General features: G+C 31.2%; 3 protein-coding genes across 6 annotated transcripts; all 3 read right to left on the reverse strand.

Moving 5' to 3' along the window:
• LOC109346589 (sm-like protein LSM4) lies at nucleotides 6,441-8,628 on the reverse strand. Of its 3 annotated transcripts, none has more exons than XM_019586224.1 (7): nucleotides 8,531-8,628; nucleotides 8,323-8,365; nucleotides 8,133-8,231; nucleotides 7,961-8,038; nucleotides 7,793-7,832; nucleotides 7,323-7,496; nucleotides 6,441-6,822 (listed from the first exon to the last, which is right to left on the reverse strand). In XM_019586224.1, coding segments are annotated over exons 1-7 (459 nt in total). In that variant the 5' UTR covers nucleotides 8,533-8,628; the 3' UTR covers nucleotides 6,441-6,799. The 3 variants fall into 3 exon arrangements, with proteins under 3 accessions (XP_019441769.1, XP_019441770.1, XP_019441768.1); XM_019586225.1 differs by having other exon boundaries at nucleotides 6,441-6,816; nucleotides 8,323-8,364; nucleotides 8,492-8,620; XM_019586223.1 differs by having other exon boundaries at nucleotides 8,323-8,364; nucleotides 8,492-8,611.
• On the reverse strand, nucleotides 9,476-16,435 carry LOC109346587 (DNA mismatch repair protein PMS1). Its single transcript, XM_019586219.1, has 11 exons — nucleotides 16,137-16,435; nucleotides 15,727-16,050; nucleotides 13,648-15,048; nucleotides 12,963-13,228; nucleotides 12,762-12,888; nucleotides 12,337-12,405; nucleotides 11,740-11,813; nucleotides 11,309-11,374; nucleotides 10,827-10,930; nucleotides 10,005-10,186; nucleotides 9,476-9,858 (listed from the first exon to the last, which is right to left on the reverse strand). The coding sequence occupies exons 1-11, from the start codon at nucleotides 16,359-16,361 to the stop codon at nucleotides 9,742-9,744; spliced, it is 2,955 nt and encodes a 984-aa protein (XP_019441764.1). The 5' UTR covers nucleotides 16,362-16,435; the 3' UTR covers nucleotides 9,476-9,741.
• Nucleotides 17,306-19,947, reverse strand: LOC109346588 (thiamine pyrophosphokinase 1-like). 2 transcript variants are annotated; one of them, XM_019586221.1, is made up of 6 exons: nucleotides 19,755-19,947; nucleotides 19,547-19,643; nucleotides 18,630-18,702; nucleotides 18,237-18,338; nucleotides 17,815-18,064; nucleotides 17,306-17,573 (listed from the first exon to the last, which is right to left on the reverse strand). In XM_019586221.1, exons 1-6 carry the CDS (start codon nucleotides 19,909-19,911, stop codon nucleotides 17,455-17,457), a joined length of 798 nt encoding a protein of 265 aa, XP_019441766.1. In that variant the 5' UTR covers nucleotides 19,912-19,947; the 3' UTR covers nucleotides 17,306-17,454. The 2 variants fall into 2 exon arrangements, with proteins under 2 accessions (XP_019441766.1, XP_019441767.1); XM_019586222.1 differs by having other exon boundaries at nucleotides 19,547-19,638; nucleotides 19,755-19,922.

Genomic DNA, 22,288 nt, shown 5'->3' on the forward strand with positions numbered 1-22,288 from the left:
AATTTTTAATTTGTTTGAGATACGAAAAGTAAAATCAATGATCTCCATCCATAAATTTCAAGATCCCATATACAGTATTTATATTTTATGAGAAAATAATCCTGCTATCTTCACCAGTTTTCGTACATATATATATCATAGCAGTAGGGTCGGGCAAATTAGAAAAAAAGGTGAAATAACTATGTGAGAACCAAAATCTTTGTGACAAAGAGGGTTATATTGCTTTAAAAAAATTTGTTAAGGTTACAAAGTTGGTGGAAACATGTTATCACATTCTTTGATGAATAAGTTAGGTTTAGATTTCTAAAATATATATTCATCTGAATAGAACGTGTTCTAGGGCATCAAAAAGACATATTAAGTATAATAGATATTGTTCTATTTAATTATGTAATATACTAATATTTATACTATATTATATTATTTTAATATGTTTATGTAATATATTAATATTTATATGATATTATTTACTATAATTAAAAATGAATTATCGGTTAAAAGATGATATATTAACATATTTAGATACATGTTTATTTTACTATTTAGATGTTTTATAGCATAATATAAAATAAATTTAGAAAAAAAGATAGATTTTTAAATAAGTCAGATATAGGTGTTAAATTTTTTTTAAAAAAACATCAGACTACTATATGTTATATAAGTCAATATGTTTCTGCCAAAGTTTGACTTAGTATATTTCAATTCCTAGTTCTGACTAGATTTACGGTGCATTATTATTGTTCTAGAAAATATGAACATTATATTTTTATGATAAAAGTAGTAATTAGAAGAAAATGTGAAATGAACTTGTGTGAGGAAACAGCATTGAAGGTGAGTAGTTAGGGTTAAAGTACAAGGAGGCAACTTTGTCAAACCACGTTGAAATGAAACCTTGATGATGCAATTATTAATAATTTAATATATAGTATTAATAATTAAAAGCAAAAAAGTTGAAGGTCACTCACCTTTTTTCAGCGAATAGAAGAAAGAAAAGAACACAGCTACGAGGTCCAGAATATCCTCCTTCTAGAAGAAAAAAGAAAAATAAATAAATAAAAAATGGTAGGTTTGATAATATGTGATTGGAAATAAAAGAAAAGGTGCATCGGTGTTTACACATGAAGCGATGAAGGAATGGTGAATTGAGTGCACAAACTGACAAATAAACTAAGTCTCTGCTGATTCAAAACGAATGGCTCAAAATCAACCCGCTTTTAACGATTTTCAGATATGTCATGTTCTCACGTGACTTTTCATCCACATTTTCAATCAACAATTTATAATACCAATATAATATATCAACGATTAATACGAAGGTTTATATATATTACTATTTTATTTATTGTTTATTTGTATTATTTTTTGATGAGTTTATAATTATTAAATATTATACTTTTATAGTTTGATAAGTAAAAGAAAAGTTCAGTAGTTTAGGCATCGATCTAAGATAGGAAGTTATGACATATTAAAAGTAGCGAAAATTCATAGAAAGTCTCCAATTACAGATTTATAATATTTATTATGATAGAAAATGGCTCATTAATACTTTTTTAAATTATGGTATTCATGATCTAATTTGTGTAAATATTTTATATAGTGATTCGTTTTGACTTTACCCCTGTATTTAATCATCTATACAATAAGGTCATTTTAATTATCAATATAATTCAGATTATTGTTAAATTATGGTATTCATGATCTAATTTGTGTAAATATTTTATATAGTGATTTGTCTTGACTTTATCCCATGTATTTAATTATCTATACAATAAGGTAACCTTAATTATCAATATGATTCGGATTATTGTCCTGACTTTGCCCTTTCTAAATAGCTTAATACTATTTGGTCGAACAGATTTTATAGAATCTTTCATTTGAGGTCTCTATTATCCTTGTATTTAGTCATAATTCAATTCGATCCTATCGAATTCGTTCAAATGTTCATGTCCTTACTTTAATTCTTTTCCAAATAGAAACTCTAAATATCTGAGTAAGTGAGGACGATATAATTTGATTTATTTATATAAGTATTATTTAATCATGATTTATCTTGTATTTATCTCATATATTTATATATAAAATATGATAATCTCAACCATTAACATAATCTTCATATTATCATTAGTATCAATAATATCTCACATTTAATACCACAATTACGTGGTATTTAAATAACCAAATAATTTCACAGCCCAAAAAGGTATCCATACATGTCAAATCGCTAATAATAATATATAATTAAACTCACTTCAAACACAGGATCCAGAAAATAATGTTCTTTCAATTTAAGAGTAATTGACTAATAATAGTACAATTGTATGTTCGTCATGCATGATCTCAGCATTGCTATACTTATTTGGAATGTTATTTTCCCATTCTCTGCCTCAATCTTTTTGTCAATTTATTTCATTTAAATTTTTATTATCTTCTTGATCAACACTTAATTCGTAATATAATTATATATAGATAAATTTCTATTGGATTGAGATCTGCATCATATGAAAAAGATCTAGTCGCACCAATTTTTAACATTATTCCAAGTTATGTTCAATGCATTTGTACCATCATAACAAATCATAAATCATCGTATATGATTTATAAGGCAACCAATTACAGAGAAAGTTATGTACATGTTAAGAATATTTTTTAAAATAAAATTATTATCAAAAAATGGTTTGTTTCATATTTTGGGATTTGTGTTATTTTTAGTTTTTCCATATGATTTTTTTTAACATGTGTTCTATACGACACATTAAGAAAATCTTTTTATAAATACATGTGTTTTTACAAATTAATAAACACAGAAGATTCTTTTCTCATGAAATGTATTACAAATATATCTTATTTTCCTCCTCTCCTCGTATGAGCAAACAGAATTGTTTTATTTTATATATTTTAAAGATTAAAAAAATGTAGTATGCCATACCACATGGTATATTTATAATTGCTTTATTTTGAATTTTACACTTGAGGAAAGTTGAAGATTATTTTGAATTAGACATAAATAATGAGAAAGATATGGATCAATAAAAAACCTCTACTTATAGACAGAAGGCTTCTTAAAAGAGTGGGTTCAGCATCGTGGTGGTCACAAATTTCAATGGTCGCCACAATGCATACCATTTTTTTTGGCATATCATTCCTTATTTTTTTTAGTGCTATCAATGATATCTTATCAATTTTTTAGTTAATGAACTAATTTCTCTTGGGATTCATGGTTACCTATCCAACAAATGTCACTCCAAGTCTTACATAGGGATGACAATGAGTACCCGGATCCTCGCAACAGGCCGGGTTTGGGTCTATGTTTTTGGACCCGTAGGAAATGAGATGCGAGATTTAACATCCACTATTCCTTCATATATATATATATATATATATATATGGGAGGAGATCCACTTGCTCCAAGTTTAAACAACTTACTCCATATCTTAGTGATCAATTATATGCAAATTTAATGGTTTGAATTAGTGAGTATACTATACCATCATATTTCCATAAAATTAATGGTGAAGTTTAAAATGTGGAATATGTGGATCTATATATATTGATAATCCATAATGTTATATTGTTAATTCGTAAATATAATTGATATGTTGTTAAATAATATGTTACATTGTTAAGTAGTGATGTAATGTTATGTTGTTAATTGATATATGCAATATAATATTATATTGATTGAACAATTCTTATTAAATTAATTTTACGTCATAATGTTAATAGTTAATTTAAAATATGTTCAAAAACTTTAAATTATTTTTTATAATTTTTTCCCTTATTGATTACCTAAATAATATATAAGATTGTAGTAAACAAATACAAAATTATATAAGTTACTGAAAAATATTTTTAATATTTTTTTAATTTGTGGGTACACGCAGTTCTGCTGGGTACCCAAAGAGCCATGGGTAGCAAACCCAATGAGTATCATCATGCGTCTGAGATGGGTCCGGGTAATGCACTATCCGGACCAACGAGACCCATTGCCATATCTAGTCTTACACCACTAGAGTTCTAGACTAACACATATACGAATGAATTTTATAGAGTCAACACCTCCTTGCCAAAAGAGTGTGTCACTCCATGTGACATTTGTTTTGATCGATTAGAAAATATATATTTAAGTTTAAAATTTAATAATAAATTAGTTTTTTGACCAATTAGAGAAAATGACACTTTTTGGCACCGAAGATGTGTTTCCAATTTTATATATTATCATTATATCATATATCATTTATATTTAAATATTAATGACTCTTTAAAAAATCAATATAAATAAACGATGAATAATATATTAACTATTTATAAATCTATATATTGATAATATATAAATATCACTTTATAATTAAAATATTTAAACTCATTCTATTATTGCAACATGTAGCATGAAAATAGAATTTACCAAAGATATAAAGAAAGAGAAAAAGATATATACACTAATACACTGTTGACTTTTTATTATTGTTGACTTTAGAAAAGGTTATCCAAATGAATGGTAGATGATGAAGTACATGTGTACAAATTTTTATGTCAATGTATACATTTTACATTGATAAAGAAATGACAGGTATGTAGCTAATAATTATCCCCACAAGCCTACCAATAAGAACCATATATAGAAGCTAAACTATGGGCACTTTTCTCCCCACCCGCTTGTCTTGGTTACATAAATAAGGTTAAAATTGGAAGCCAGCTTTTTGCAATCACACATCACGGGAAAATAATATAGGAAACAAGTAACATGCGTAAAGCCATACTTTTTTTTATTAATAATTAATTTACCTATACTATTCCATGTTCCATCGAATTAAACGTAGATATGTGAATATTAATATATTATTTTTATAAAATAAATATTATTTTTTATTGTTGATAAACATTAATCGATCCGAGAGAAAAAGACTAATAGATTAAGTCTTTTAGAGGAACTAAGTTACGAGTGGACATTGAATGCGATTGTTGGACATAATTGTTGCAAAATAAAAGTGAAATACGACTCTAACAATAATCCAACATCTACCGTCTTACTCAACTTTCCAATATTTTGTCACCTTTCTCTTTTTTCTTTTTCAAAAAACACACATATAATGAATGTGGTTGCTATAAAGAATATGAACATTATGTATATATTTGGAGATGCATCAATTATATTTACTTTGCTTCTAGTATTTTGGTTATATAGTGTATGATTTATATTAATTTAAGCATATGTGGACTGGTTGCAGATTCGCATATAAAAAGTGGCGCTCATTTGTATCGTTGGAGAAATTTTTATCATTTGGGCTCGCATATTTGACCAGGACATTTATTTTTTGGATCAAGATTTTTAGGTTTGGATAAAATAACTTTTTAGTGCAATGAAGAAAAATGTTACTTGATGTAATCTTTAATGCAATTTTCAATCAACTCGAATATCATGATTTTTAGGAGGATATGGGGCATAATGTTGAAAATTATGATTTATCCTATGTATGACATGAAATTAACTGTATTGTATAGCGCAAGTTTATCATAAAGAATTGGTATAAGATCAATTTAAAAAGTGATGAACCACATGCCCAAATGATACTTATACTGAGTATCCAATTTGATTATGTTTTATATTTCAATATTGTAACGTATATATCCTCACTTATAGGATATTAATTACCCCTCACAGCTAGCCCAATCCCTCAATAAATCAGCTAATTAAGATCTGAAAGTTAATATTACTAAATTATCAAACTCTCCTTAATTTTTTTCTTATAACAATTCTTTTTGTAAAATGGTTAGATATATTGTGTATTCAGCATGAACGGGAAAAAAGATTATGATAATGTAGATATTGGTCACCTAAATTAAAAGTGTATTATCCATAATTTATTTGTATTACTTTTATATAAATGATAAATGATACAGTGACAGTATAAAAAACTCTTACACATTGTAAATGTATATATTTTTTTTCTCAAACTATAATTCAAACTAGGATTATGAAAACAGGTGAATTTAATCTACTTCAAAGTAAAAGATAATGATGTTATTATAAAAGGTAAGGAGTGAAAAATCTAGTGCTAAGAGCATAGATACTATCATAGAAACATCACTGCGTGATGTTAAATTCAATGCATAATAATATGGAAGGGAAATATTAGAATGCATGCAAGAAAAAAACAAATCAGTTGAGGTTGTGTGCATAAATTAAACAATCAAAACCACAGCATAATCCGATTCAGGTCTGCAGTATTGGGAGCTTGCTCCTATTGGTGCAACAACAATTGCAGAGATGAATATTTCTTCTTCGATTTTGTTTTTATCATTTCCGATGTACCAAAAAGTTATACCAGGAAACATAATTTTTTATCACTACTATACACTACAAACAACCTGAATTTATGCCATGCTAAGCAAATTATTTTGTCTATTAGTTCAGGCTTCAGCAGTGGCAAGAACAAAGATTGAACATGACAAAATGAATAATATCCTATACTAAGCCTTCATAATAATTGGAACATGAATTCAAGTTTGGGAAGGAGGACTTCCAAACATACCAAAGTTGGAGAGTATTTACTATTCAATAACTAACATACAAAAGCAAGTTTACCATAGAGGAGGCATTATAAAATATTGTTAGCATAGAAGCTTTGATAAATTCTATAATATCGCCATTTTTGAGACCATAAGCGCAAGAAAAACATCGAAAAAATAAAATCCAAGTATGCACAGGAAACACGATTGGTCAAATCTGATGAACGAGCACCAATGCCTCTAAAAGTAGCAACTCATCAAACTGCAGTAGTTCCAACATCACTTACTCAAATCAACCTCTGCCTCGCCCTGCACCTATCAGAAGAAGCAAAAATATTGAACGCGATTCATTCACAAGATCTATGGCACTAACATGTTGGGATGGGATGTAAGAATGGGGAACGTGATTTATTTTATATTAGTTATTTACTGAATCACATATAATACCCTCGGGTCTATGATATAAGATTCCAACACAGAGATGGACCACATTGGGATTTAATTTACTGACATATACTTTCTCTCTACTATAACTTAACCTCCCATATCCCATCTTTCCCTTAAACATCAAAACAAGGGAAAATAAGACCGAGTTCCCTTAGTAATAATTTACTTTTTACATTGACGAATTCATCAGGAGTTCATCCAGGCAAAATAAATGCAGAATAGCATGGACTACTTTGAACACTTTCATAAGAATTTTGAGGATAGAAGCCAAAAAAAAATTCATATCAGTTGTTGTAAGCCAAAAAATTAACAGTTGGTATACATGCATGCAGTGAACGAACTTTGGAACAATGAAAGGGATGATTTACCTCTGTTTCCACCGGGCTTTCCACCTATGCCACCCCTTCCTCCTCGGCTTCCTCCTTGCCCTCTAGCTCCACCTTCGTCAATGCCACGCCCAATTCCTTTTGCTGGACGTCCACCAGGACCATCCTGGCTACCTCCTCTTCCCCTTCCACGTCCCACACCAGGAGGTTTGCGATCTGAATAGGGTTACGTAAATCAAAGAACTTTCTAGTTTTTTGTAACTGGAAAAGACTACATGAACAACAACCCTACTATGTACATAAACATAACCAGTTCACAGTAATGAAATTGTTATTTGATGATCTAAAATAGAAACAAGTTTAGCTCGGAAACTGCTAGGTTCAGAAAGAACAAAACAATATGCATCTTTATAATGACAGCATAGGAATCAGCCTAACTTTTTTCCCTTAAATCATTTGGTAAGTTTAAATATCAATATGAACAACCAGCTAAAAGTCAGAACAAGGCTTACCAGTGCGACTCTTGGTTTCTTCCTGAACTTTGTCAATAACCTAAAATAAAAGGCAATGAAACTAGATGAGTGGTTAAATGCATGTATAACTATGACCCAATGACATCAAGTGAAAAATTGTAACCCTTATCATTGAAAGCCTAAAAAAACTGAACCGCTGCTACGTACCTCATCAGGAACTCGAAGGTACTTAATCGTGTTGCCACGAATGTAGCATTCAGGCATACGCCAAAATCTATCTCCATCCTACATCATCAAATTCAATAAAACGCTATAATTTGTAAAAGAGATAACATACAAAGAGATGATTAATACAAAATAAATAGCAAAAGAACATTACTTTAGAGGTGCAGATAACTTCTCTGAGATGGATATTCATCCATGTATCACAATTAACCAAATGCCCGTTATATGTCTCCCCATTTTTCAGTTCCACCAACTGATACAATATTCAAAAATTCAAAATTTAAAAACTAAAAACTTAGATAAGTTAGGTTAAATTGTAAAATAGAGCAAAAGGGGTCACTTACCATTGGATGCCCTTGGGCAGTTTTGAGAAGAGAAAGGGGCAACTGCAACAATACAAGAAAATAAGGGCAAAATTAACATTGAATCAACACTAATAGATTTAGGTACCCATTAGTTGTAGGTTAAAAAAGTAATGAACTTTGAGAAACAGAGAGAGAAAGAGTGACATACCATGTCGTAAATCGTAGGTTGAAGTGGCAATGCTGTGTGATTACGTAAATCGGAGGTTGAAGTGGCAATGCTGTGTGATTACGTAAATCGTTTTATTGTGAAGATAGATAGAGATAGAGATAGATAGAGATAGATAGAGAGAGAGAGAGAGATAGAGATAGAGAGAGAGAAAGAGATAGAGATAGAGAGAGAGAAAGAGATAGAGAGAGAGATAGAGAGAGAGAAAGAGAGAGAGAGGTTGATCGATGCTGTGTTGATCTCTTTCTTTTCTTCTCTAATTTAAATACAATAATTCAAACCTACTCCAATAATATTCAATGCTTTCGATCAACCAATGAATCATTTATCAAGTGCTATTGCAAACTAAGTTGTGTAAGTGTGAAGTCACTGTCTCTTCTCATTTTTGTTTATTCATTGTTACTATGAAGCCTCCTCAACCTGCACTTTTTTTTTACGTTTTTTAAATGATTAAAAAAATGTCATAAATTAATAAAAGCTTATTTAAAAATATTGCTGAATATTTCAGGGTAGATATTCATTTAATTCAATTTTTAAAAAGCTTATTTGTTTTTCAATAGTACAATTGTTGGATTATCCCCTGGGTCACTTGGACATTAGATTTTTTGACAATTCAATTGCCTTAATACTTGATAGAAAAAAACTTTCATGCTATCCTACGTAGGATTTATAGCTGGCTGACTAAAATTTGAGAAATCATTGAAGATGCTGAATAGTTAAGATCGTTGTACTCAATTAATTAACATATATAGATTCACATGTTTCTCCCCTTATATTATACTTCAAATTATTTTTTCTTACAATCGGTTGCCTCGAATGGTAAATTATGAAAAAAACTTGAGAAGAAATCCCTTATTAAAATTATAAATACGTATAAAACTTACACAAAATATGTTGTGCCAATATTAAAATATTATTTTCATATTTACACTCTTGCTTTGGTATTCCAAATGCTTAGGGACAGAATTCAGAAAGGTGAGTGGGTACTAATAATTGCAATAAAACGAGGAAATTATAGACAGCTAAAACATTTAACAGATACCATTAGCAAATGAACGCAATATCAAGAGGTAAAACTGCCCAATAAGAAACTCAGCACCATTGCATCAAAAGCATGTTCTTTCAAAAAGGACGAACACTTTGTACATAGTAATTGTACAAAATAAGTTACATACTGAACTTCAGATGTTGCAATGGCAATTAGAGCAAAAGTTCATAACGATTCTACATCTCTACATTGTTAGTTCTGAGTTCTTATGAATTGTGGTCAAGTCGATTAGATGGCGCATGGTTGGCCTGCCGTGGGGACAATTCCATGGTGATTTTAGTTTAGCCAAATGCTCCAGTATCTGAAACAATTACAGAAAGCTACACAATCAGATATAGAGTCTCACTAGACCAGATGCTTCTCAGTTCACTTTTGCATCATTTTTTCGATGTGTTTGTGTATTTAATGAAAAGAAAAAGAGTGGTGCTCAAAGTAACAATTAATCACCTTCTGCATTTCATTTCTATCAAGTGGATCACCAACCATAGTTGATGATTGACATGCACGCGAAGCCAACATTGCACGAACTCTCGAAGGGCAAATAGAGCCTGAGGTGTCCAATTTATAACTACCAATAATGGAACATTCCCCATGCTCATCAGACAGGGTAGAGATCAGCTCCTTAACATCTGTTAGGAAAATTGCCTATCAGTAAACAGTAATCACTTCAACATGTGTGTGTCATTCTATGAGCAAATAATTCATAAACAAACTCTTATAGGAGTAATCAGGCACAAGAAAAGTGCCCTAGGCATTAACAACATTTAAATATGCATAAGTTTAAGGGTGCCCAAATTTGAATTTTTTTTATTTATTAAAATGCTGCTATCATGGAATGGAAAGCAATAATAAGTACATTATGATTTCAAAGGTGAAGAAGGAACCGCAGACCTTTGCTTCAAGTTTTTCTTAAGTTTAGCCATGATGGGACAGTTAATTGGACATCATAAAGCTTGTTAATGCAGAACAGTAAATCCGTACTAAATTTTAGTTTGTAGATTTATCATGTATCATAAATTTGATGAGGGTTTTACCAATTATTCAGTTGCAGATTTGAAATACCAAGGACATCAGAAAATGGAAAACCTACAGAATTGCTAAGATCCTAAACTGTGTTCTTAATACTAGCTCACATGATCAATCAAATTGCATTACATTCCAATTCAGGCTATGTTAGTAAAGGCTTTTCCTTGACCTGCCATGTCATATAAACCAAGAAAATCCCCCAACTTAATCAATAGCTAAAATCTACAGGATTCAAGGAACTACCTTCAACTCCAAACGTTATGTTTTTACTGAAGGGGACAGACGTTAACTTATAACGGCATCCAGGCAGTGCATCTGGATCCTCTTCCAAAGTAAATCCATTCTTCCTGAAAATTTTCATGAAATGCAAATATATGTCACTAAAACCTTAAAAACACAGGGATAGGATGAAAAATGAATTAAATTTCATAACTAAAACAATAAATTCAATTTCAATGAAACTTCCATGGACAAAAGCAACCGGCAATGCAAGAGGGACCAGTTCAAACAATATTGGTGTACCAATAAGCAGAAGACAACCATCTGGGAAGTCCATTCAGACAATCCAGTTAATTAAATGAAAAAGTAAAAGACAAAGGTGCAGCAACATCTGTGTACTGGCAATAGTAAACAGTAACATAAACAGTCTAATTGATGCAGGATGGATACTGAGATCCTGCAACAAAATCTAGTTTATGAAACAATCAAGAAGGCTCTATTTATACCTGATTATATCCATGTGCATTGAAGCAACTATTTCTTCTTCAAGGGATAGCTCCAACCTCATTGGCCTACATATGTAATTTGGGACAATGGTTCAGACCTTTGTAGAGTTTAGATCATGAACAAATAAAGAAAAGAGGGAAACTACTATATATGTCCTATCTAAGCAGTGCGGAAAATATATCGTCCATTTACAGTAATAGTGCTTGAAAAAAACTAAGCTTCTACTCTAAGCACTCTGAACTCAGCAAGTTTGTTTACCTTTACCTTCCCACAAGTTTGCATCAGAATCAGCAATATCCTTTTACCATGTTGTTGACAGTCTAAGCAAATGAAATACTCGATGGGTCCCATACCCAAGAAAAAAAGATGGGTACCAAAATAATGCCCATAATATAATGATTATAAAAGAACAATGATAGAATCTCCTCACCTAAACAAAGGCTGTTGGTTCAAGATGGTTGATTGTGATAGACGCTCAAAATTGTACTTCTCATCAGCAGCATGCTGAAAATAGATTATTGTAAAATATGAAGCATAGTAGAAGTAAAGCGAAAGAGATAACTCTGTTATTTCTTATCATGAGAAGATAACAATTACATGATAGGAAGAGGGCTTTGCTAATAGAGCTGACTTATATAGTACATCTACCCTCCCCATACCCCACTAGGTGAGAGCTTTGGACACTAGGTCACCCTTTTATAGAGCTGGAATACAACTGTCATCTAACAGCTTCTGTAACTAACCTAACTGAAACTCCAAGTCCTATTTAGCAAACTAAGCCTATCATTCCCATTCTCTAATAATTATCCCCATTAAAAATTATGTTCTGTAAAAAAAATTAGATATTTGAATTTCAAATATCTAATTTTGAAAATTTAAAATCAGATATTTGAAATTATCTATTCTCTAATAATTATTCCCCATTATAAGGGCATCCTCTTGCTAAATTTCGAAGAGAATGTGTTTATACAGACAAATCATTAAAGCGGATGGCAAAAGAAACTGCAAATTAAATATTGGAAATTACCTGATCTACGATGAATAAGTCTTGATCCAATTTACCAATGATAAATCCGAGATTGAATTGCCCAATCACCTATTAAAACATAATGTCTTATAGTTAGTAATTAGCAAGTGATTACAGTAAATCTGTAACCTAAAAGTGAGTGTGTGATCAAGGAACAGCTACAAATTTGAATGTGATTTTGGCATGGTGGATTAGAATATTAGATATGCGGACTCATTCCAAAAACAAAATGACTGTTCTATAGAGGAAAATATATCTGAAAAATGCCTAAACAACTTAGTTTCACTACTAAGTAATTACTGAGATAGTAAACAGCCAAACAACACAGTGATAACCATTCACAATAAGACCAGCCTTCCAAATGAAGAGATAAAAGACCTAGCAATATTAAAAAATTTATAAGTCATATAATATGACAATAGAACCTTCATGCTTCTGAAGTATTCCTTCTTGAAAAGTTTTTCCAGTTCAGTAGTTGCTAAAGCTAAAGCCTTTTCTTTCTGCTCTTCAGTTTCCAGTTGTGAAAGCTTCAGAGTTGCAGCTGTATAGCAGCTACAAATAATCATGAGAAAGAGTCAGCACAAAGTGATTTTCCTATTTCATACAAAGGTCACCGGAAGACAAACCTTTTGACATCAGCTTTTCCACATCTATGTTTACTGGATGGCAATGAAGAAAGCCTCTTATCTCTCCTTTTCGTAAGGTATTGAAAAGAAAATTGCACCTCAGAAATTATCCAATCGAAAGACCTAGGGGACTTTAACTGTGCTGGAGATGAATGTAATGGAGTATCTGATTCCAAAACATGCTCTGTAGTACTGATAAGATCATTTCTAGACGGGGGAACTGATGCTGTGTCAGCTAGAGATATGCTATTCACTTCATCTAACTCCTGTAAATCAGCACAGGCATACATGAAATCTATAGCAAGAAAGAATAGCAGGTTTTTATTTTTAATAATTTCCACCACTTTCTTTTTGGAATTAGGGCAAAAGAAGAAATTCATTGGAAAGAAGGAAACAGTACAGAAGAAAGGAGGATTAACCTTCTCCTTAGAGAAAGCAACATGAAAAATGCACAACAAATATGAGGCAGAGGCATTAATATCAAATTTCCTACTTGGAACTTCGTGACTAAATAGTGATTCTAATTTTTTATAATCGGCACTATAAATGATAAAATATAAAATAGTTGTATGCATCAGTGTGTGTATATATATATATCAGTTTCACAAGCAATACTATGCATTAAGAAGTGAAATTGTAGCAACTCAGACAAAGTTTTGGAACGTTTAACAGAAAACCTTCATACCATATTAGGCTCTTTGTCAGTATAATCACATCCAGAAGAAATCGAATTTTTGCAGTTGTGGATGATGGTGTTATCTGGGTTAAGTTGCTGCAAAGATTTAACCTCGCTCGCCTCAGCAGTTCCATCAATTTGCTCAAAATAAGGTGATCTTGTAATCAGGTTATGTCTTTCAGTATTTGCAGTTTTCAGTTGACAATGAGGACCTTGATTCGCCTTAGCAGATCCATCAATTTGCTCAAAATAAGGTGAGCTTGGAATCAGGTTACGCCTTTCGGTATTTGTAGACCTCATTTGACAATGAGAACCTTGACTTCTAAGGACAGGCACTTCAGATAAAGCTGTAATGGTGTTATCATAACTTCTTTTATTTACAGTAACAAATTTGTTAAGAGTTGACTGAACATGTCTTGAATGATTATATGAATAATTATTAGAAGTAGCCCCGTTCTCAACTGTCCTTGAGACATGAGCAGCTTGATCAAGTATAATACTTCTAGTTTGTCTTGATCGTATTGTTCTCTTATCATCTTTTAGAGCAGTGTGCGCTCTAAGTGTGAACTCTGGGCTCATTAAACTCCCTTCATTCTCAGGAATTAACCCTTCTTTCAAATGTAAGTGCTGATCATCAACAGCAAATTCAGAAGCATTGTCGGAATGAGTTACATGCCCAGTATTTCTACCATTGTTATCCTCATCCTGAGAAACACTACCATTGTCACAATCACTATTATGCTCCTCCATATGCTCATCCTGAGAAATAATACTATTACTGCTCTCAGTATTATCCTCTTCCCGACGAAGACTGCTAATTGGACAAGAGGTTTTAATTATGGTACAGGACTTCCTTTGAGAAGAAAACAATTCAACGCTGTCTTCTTCTGCAGCAGGCTGCTCAACTTTGTTAACAGAATAAAAAACATCACTAGGAGAATAAACTTTTTGTAAACCCTCTCTCAGGGCTTGCAATATGGAACTTTCTTCAGAAATAAATATTTTCCTCTTATCAGGAGTCACATTGACATCATATGCTCTTGTAGGAACTGTAAAACTTAAGATTGCAATGGGATATTGTTTAGAGTTTGCACCTTTATATATTTCATTCAAAAGTTTGCTGACTTTAGGCATATCCACTGGCCTGCCGTTTACAAAAAAATACTGCCTATCTCCCAAACTGCGTCCATTACCCTGTCCAGACTTGGAAAGAAAACCATCAACTTTGCAACTATCAGATAAAGATATACTGACAGACTCTAAGCAGCTGAAAGTGTTTATGCCAAGCACTGTGATGATGTTATCTTTAAGAGAACCATTTCCTTGCGTCTTAAGTACCACTGACCTTGCATTTTTTCCAGTCGTGTTGGTGCAGACAAAGCGAACACCATTTGCTATAAGGGCATATGCCTGAAAATTTATTAGCAAAATAAGATCATCAGATTAACAAATTCTTGGAACGGGAAGAGGGTGCAAGGATTTCAGGAAAACAATAAGGATAAACTAAAACAAAAATCCAAAAGCATTGAAAAGGAAATGAAAGCATGACAATTAGATGGCTGGACTTTTCTTTTTCCTTTTTAGCTGTTACAGGTAAGAAAAAGGCACTAAAGGCATACCTTGCCTTAACCATGATGCCACATTTTAAGAAGGCAGATGCATGCACCTCAATTTTTGGGAACCAACCGACAAGAGGATGTGTTTAGGTAAACAACTTAATTAACCACTTAATAGTAATCCTTTTCTAAATAAGCTAAACAAATTTATTTACTTAAGTTGTTACGATAAGCTTATTAAAATAAGCTAAAATGAGCTTATAGGAAGCTCATCAGCTTATAAAATAAGTTGTTCTCATAAGCCCAAATAAGTTCTCTATAAGCTCTTCTAAAGCCACCTTAAAGTTTAAACCCTTCCAAACTTTATCCTTTGACTACAATTGATTATTCAAAATAGTTCTATGGGATTAAGCTTCTTTTTCTAAAAAAAACATGACATGACTATAAAAAGAAAGTGAATTAGACTTAAGCATGATACAGTATAGTATATAATGACAGAACTTGGCAACACAAAATAAAAACAGAAACTCACATTCAAGAGAGAAACCAACTTGCCATATTCCCTGCGAACATTACGACTAAATTCTTTGCTGCGAACAGGCAAATTGGAGAACAAGTTTTTAACAGTAACAGTAGTGCCAACTTTGCGTGCAATTTTGGATTCAGAAATCAGAACACCAGAATGGTCAAAACTCAAGTTTGAACCAATTGATTCATTCACGGTTCTAGTTTCAACACTCAAGTTCGCCATAGCAGCAATAGAACTGAGAGCCTCACCTCTAAATCCATAAGTAGTAAGAGATTGAAGATCATGAAATCCCTCTAATTTTGAAGTATGATGTTTAAGCGCGAGAACCTGAAATCATTTATAATAAAACCCTAAGTTGTTGTTAAACGGCGTCGTTTTGAATTACAATGTGAGGAAATAGAAGGAGAATGGACCTTGAAATTGAGAGGGGAAATGCCATTGCCGTTATCGATGACCTGAAGGGATTGTTGGCCGTAGTCTTTGAGGTTGATTTCGATGGTGGTGGCGGCGGCGTCGAGGCTGTTTTCGACTAGTTCCTTGACGGCGGAGGAGAGGTCGGTGATGACTTGACCGGCGCATATTCGATGAACGATACCCTTGTCGATGGGCTTTATCGTCTTTTCGAATTGAACTGACATTGTTTCTCAAACCCCACAATCGATTAACACTTTTCGTGTTTGATCGCACTCACCAAACACAAAACCCTCATCAATTTTTAGCGGGAACCAAACCGTTACTTTATAAGAGAGGCAAATTACAAATTTATTTGCTTATTTAGGAAAATTACAAATTGTTTTGGTTATTTCGGCAAATTACAATTTTGTTTGGTTATTTAGGCAAATTACAATAACTTGGGGGTCAGTGCTATTAAAATTTAGGTTGTGGTGGGAATGATGAAATATCAGAACTAGGATATGGAAAATATAATACTTTTGAGTATTTTTGTCTCATTAAATGCATTGGTATAAGGAAAGATTATGTGTCACTCATTATAGTAAAAGAGGTTCAAATTTGAGTTGTATTATTTTGGAAAACCTGACAATTTTTATGTAGGTTAACAATAAGTATGGATTTTCTCCATTAATTAATGAAGGATCCCTATTGTTAACAACACATTAAATGTAAATTAATTTACCTAGTTTAATAAGGCTATACTCGGGTTTTATTGGTTTAATCCAATTTTCCCAATTTGAAGCATTAAAATATATACCTCACAAACCATATAACAACTCTTAAGGTAGAATTGAAAAAACAGATTTTTTCTCCCTTCGGTTGTATGAAAAAAAACGAGGAGAAAATGACTAATTTGGTGTAAAAGACAAAGTAGGGAAAAAAAATGTATTTCATGACAATGTATAAGTTCTATATATTGTTATTTTATAATTAAATGATCAAATAAATAGTGAATATGTATAAATTTTTACACTCACAAAGTCACAGTGTGTATACATATACAGACACGTGGGAGAGAAATGATATAGTGGGGAATGAGAGTATTTTTGATATATAAGAACATGTAACCATGTGGATCACACAATTTTAGTTATATTATCTCTTCCCTCAATCTCTCACTTCATCAAACTGAGCCATAATATATATTACATATATCAAAACAAATAATGTTAATTAGGAATATAATTTTACACATCACACAATTTCTCACAGTTAACTGAATTAATGAAATAAAATGTTGAACATATGATATGAGTGAAATAAGCAACACTTTAAGAACTAGAGTTTCTTGAAAGAAATAGTCCAAAGAAGATCTGAATCTGATTGCACTGTTACTATATCCCCTTTTACAATATTTGATGTGCTTACTAAACCACCAAACTTCATCTCTGTATTATCTGAAACATATAAAATAACACATTAACATTACACTAAATGACAAAGAAGAGTACTACAATGTAAAAAAGAAAATGAATAAGAACATCACTGCTACAAAGATCAAATTTATACTTTGTTCATCCAATATTATTGCTGCATGCTGTATACGAGGAACAAGAATCTGTTGTCTCAAACTATGTCCCGAATATTGTCGGGCACCAATGGAAACATTAAGGTATTAATAAACAATGATATACTTACCAAGATCCCATTGGAGTCCAGTGGTTGTAGAACTTCCACATGGCATCCCAATTGGGATTAATCCACAATGTGGACCCTCAACAGAAGATTGAATAAAGATTTTGTGATGATGATTCTTTGGAAGAAGGTGAATGAGGCAATCATCAGATAGAAGGATAATTCTAGTGCCAGAGAAACTGCATAGCACATTAATATTTCCAATTTCATGATCAAATCGGCCTCCAAGTGCGCCAACAACAAGAATGCATAGCTGCCATAAGTAACGAAGAAGAGAGTAAAAAACAAACAACAAAGTTGAAGAGTGCCCAACTTGATTAATTCCACAAAAACTCGAAAACAACTTTGAATTTCTGCAATTATTGCACTGTTAACCCAATGGTATTTTCATAAAAATGTATAGCCAGAGATAATATTCAACTTACTTTTGATTTATCAACATCTGGTGTGAGTTCAAGTATATAGGTTATGCATTTGTGTAAATCAGTGGTATCCTGATCATGAGATTCATCTATTATCTTAGTTCCCTGCAAGCATAAAACTAGCATAAGATCATCAACATGATTTATGGAAAATTTTGATATATGAGAGTAACAAATAGGAACAAAATGGCAATTTCTGTGAACCAAAATGTGGAGAATTGAACTTATTTTTTCCCCATTACATGCACATAATATTCCATGAGTCACATATTCAAATCCTGGAAACAGTTTCTTTGTTTGCGAAGGCAAAGCTGCCCTTCTCAGACCCGAGAGCCTCGTGCACAGGGCTCCCCTTTATATACATAATTAAGACAAACAGATAGAGGGAAATAGTACCAGGTTTCTATAGAAGTCAAGTACTTCTGTCTGGATTGAATCCATGTCGCCTTTGATTGCGTCAGGCACGAACCTGATAGAACTAGCAAGTTAATATAGAAGGAAATCTCTAAGGAAGAATCAAGATAGAAAAACATGATGACAAAGGCAAAACATTAATTGGCTGCAGCATACAAAAGAATCAAAATTGAATTTGAATCCTCTTAGTGCATCATCCTCTCTATATCAGCATCCAAAGGCTCCAGTGTATGTATTCTAATAATGATTTTTATTTGCTTTGTTAGCTTCATTGATATAACACTTGATTAGAATTTTTGTTCAAAATATGCTTTATGCAGAGTTGCTATTCACATTCTGCATTGTTTATAGTCTGACCCAATTCTTCAGCAATTGAACTCCTCTATTAGAGGTTGAATGATAACAAGACTAGCCAACAATGTTCATTTGAAGAGCTTAATCCATTGACATCAATACTTAAAGAAAAAATTGTACAAAGAAATATTTTTGGACCAAAAAAATGTAACTATTCATTGAAACCACTCATATAGGAAGATATAAAGATGTTGCACATATAATAATGAATGAATTAGCAAACAAAACTACATCAAATACATATAGTTAAAATAATAATGCATGAGGGAATAGTTCATAATCTGAAAATCTTTAATATAAAAACATGGTATATAATTATATATGAGTTCAGTTCAACCCCACAAAGACAAAAGAGTTATATTATTTTAAATAATAAACACCCCATATTATATATGTAACATTTTATCTTCCTAGCTAATAGTTATTGTTGAAATTTGTCCTGATCGTGACTCAACCAGTAAAAATTATCTCGTGCTATTTGCTACTTATAATTGTTGCGAGCTACGCAAACATCAGTTATAATGATAAAGAGTGAATTAAGCAACCTAGTTTGAATAAGTTCAGAATGTTGATTAGTGAAAAGATGAGGCATTCCATGATAGAGACGATTAGCACCTCCATCTGCACAAACTCGAACCTGTGCTGTATTACATATATTCATTACATTACACAAAACATATAAATAAAGAAGAATATTCATGAATAATAATAATAATATTAATGATGTATATATAAATATAAATATATATATACCATGGTTCCAAAGCATAGGAGTGAATGTTGGAAGGGGTTGGTTAAGAATGATAAGAGCATATTTGGTAAGTAATTCTAAAGTGGAAGTGTTATTCTCCTTCTCAAGCAGTGGAAGAAGAAAGGTTGAAGCATGACACATAAACTCTTCTTTCTCCATTCTCACAATAATAATTGCTTATAATTAATTAGAGTTATATATATATATATATATTTATTGGTGTAGTTGTATTTATGTTATTAATTATTAATGGTTGCATCTGCACGTTGCATATATAATGGCACCCATCACGGCCACATATTATGAACTCAACTTCTCTCTCCTCTCAATAGTGTTTCGATATCAAAACAATAGATAAAACTCAATCAAATTTAACTCATCCCAAAAATCTCAAATCCCAAAATAATCTCTCCATATTTTAGAAAAAGATAAATATCAATAATTTGGGATTAGACATATCATTATATTATCTAATATTTATTTTTAATTTTTAATTATGATAAATGATATAATATATTGATATTATTATACTCTAAAAAAATAAATCGTACCGTTGGCATTAGACAATTAAAGAAGTAATAGTTTGGGATTGATGTGGTTGATGAGTAAATATTAAAGTTTATATTTTTTATTGTTAAAAAATCAAATCAAATCCTATAGTAGATGCTATATAATGGAAAGATAACTATTTGAGATTGATGTGAGAATATAATAACATGCCGATTTTCCATCATTCCTAGCTGTTAATAACTGTATAACTTTTTATTATATTATTTGTACAGTAATGAAGTGTAAATTGACAATTATAATATATAAATATAAAGTAAGAAAAAAAGATAATTTCAGGAAAGTTTAAATAACGCTAATTTGGGAAGTAATTCAAAATTATAAAACAGAAGTGTATATTAAGTAAATTGAAGTGTTAATAGCACCATCCTAATTTCATACATCTAAATAAAGAACCTTTTTAGAAAGAAAAAAATAATGTAATAATAATATAACATATTTTCCAATTAATAATTTTACTAGTTTTTTAACATATAATTAGATATTTAATGTGAAGCAACAATGCTACTGATGACAATCTTTAGAGGGCTGCCTTAGAAGTAGGATCGTTTTAGCTTGAAGTCTTGAGCTTTTTAAACTATAATTCGTTTTTGGTGAATGTGGGAAGTTGGGGTTGTTTTGGTGAGGGAAATGGAAAAGATTAGGAGGGGGAAGCACCACAAGCATGGAAGTATGCTTGATAAGAACAACAATGGTGGTCACGACCAACCTAGATTTAGGAGAAGTGCTATCAACGAAAACAGTTCAAATTTACTCAAAATTCAACTTAACTTTATTAATGACAATTCAATTACATAAATAGACATATTTGCCTTGCTGAAAAGATAAAGATAAGATCTAATTTAACAAATTGAAATTTGAAGATAAAATCCTAACTAATATAATCATAGTAAGCCTAATCTAATTTGATATGATCAATTTCGGTTGGATTGAGTTGTTGACGATTTGAAATTGAATTAGCCTTGAAAAAATCCTCTAATTAATCTCACCGAATTAATCATAGAATTCCCTTGCTTGAGTGGATTTGATCATCTTCTCTTCATCCCTTAAGTATAGCTACAAGTTGGTTCTGAAATTGTTACATTGTTCCTATTTTCATGCCACCTTGTTTATGCTACACCACTTAGCCACTATTATGCCAAATTACAAGGAAATAAATAATTTCTCAATCCCAAAATAAATCAAATTAAATATTAAAATACTTGAATGAAAAATAAACATAAATCCCAAGACTACAGGAGAATTAAATTCTCATTTATTAATAACAATGCAAATAAAATAACCAAATTATGCTATGAATTCTTCGCAAGAACATGACCTCCATAAATCATAGGTCGCCCCCTTGATTTACACCAGCTACACTTTTATCAATCTAAACTTTAGTAATAGTTAATTAATATTATTGAAATAAAATAGAGTTTAAAATAAAAACTATGGAGTTAAGATTCTCTCTTATTAATACTAGAATATGAAGGAAATAATATTTTACTTATCTTAAAATTATTTTATTTAAATATAAATTAAAATCTGGATCATTTAAAATTTGTTTGTGTCACATATCAATATATTCATTCACACTGCAAGGATATAATTCAATTTATATGTCAAAGTGTTAGTATTAGACTTTGATGACGAGTTTTAGGTACTATGGTCGTGGAAGATATGAGAAGTGTGAGGTTGAGTGTTAAAAGCTAATAACTAATGTGTAAAAAGTCTTACAAAGTATGATGAGTTTTAATTAATGGGATTATGTTAGTTATCTATATCCAACTTTTCAATATTGAAACTTTAATTCTAACACTTTCAAAAATCACTTTTAAAATACAAAGATAATTTTATCATGAATAACAATTCAAGCCATGCCCGTACATTTTCCATTAAATTTATTATTAGTATAATAATTATTAATTTATTCTCTATGTTTAGGCAAGTGTGTCTAGATGACCAGTGAATGATTTAACTTCTAACC

Source organism: Lupinus angustifolius, chromosome LG04, assembly GCF_001865875.1.
Source record: "Lupinus angustifolius cultivar Tanjil chromosome LG04, LupAngTanjil_v1.0, whole genome shotgun sequence".
Classification (NCBI taxonomy): Eukaryota; Viridiplantae; Streptophyta; class Magnoliopsida; order Fabales; family Fabaceae; genus Lupinus; species Lupinus angustifolius.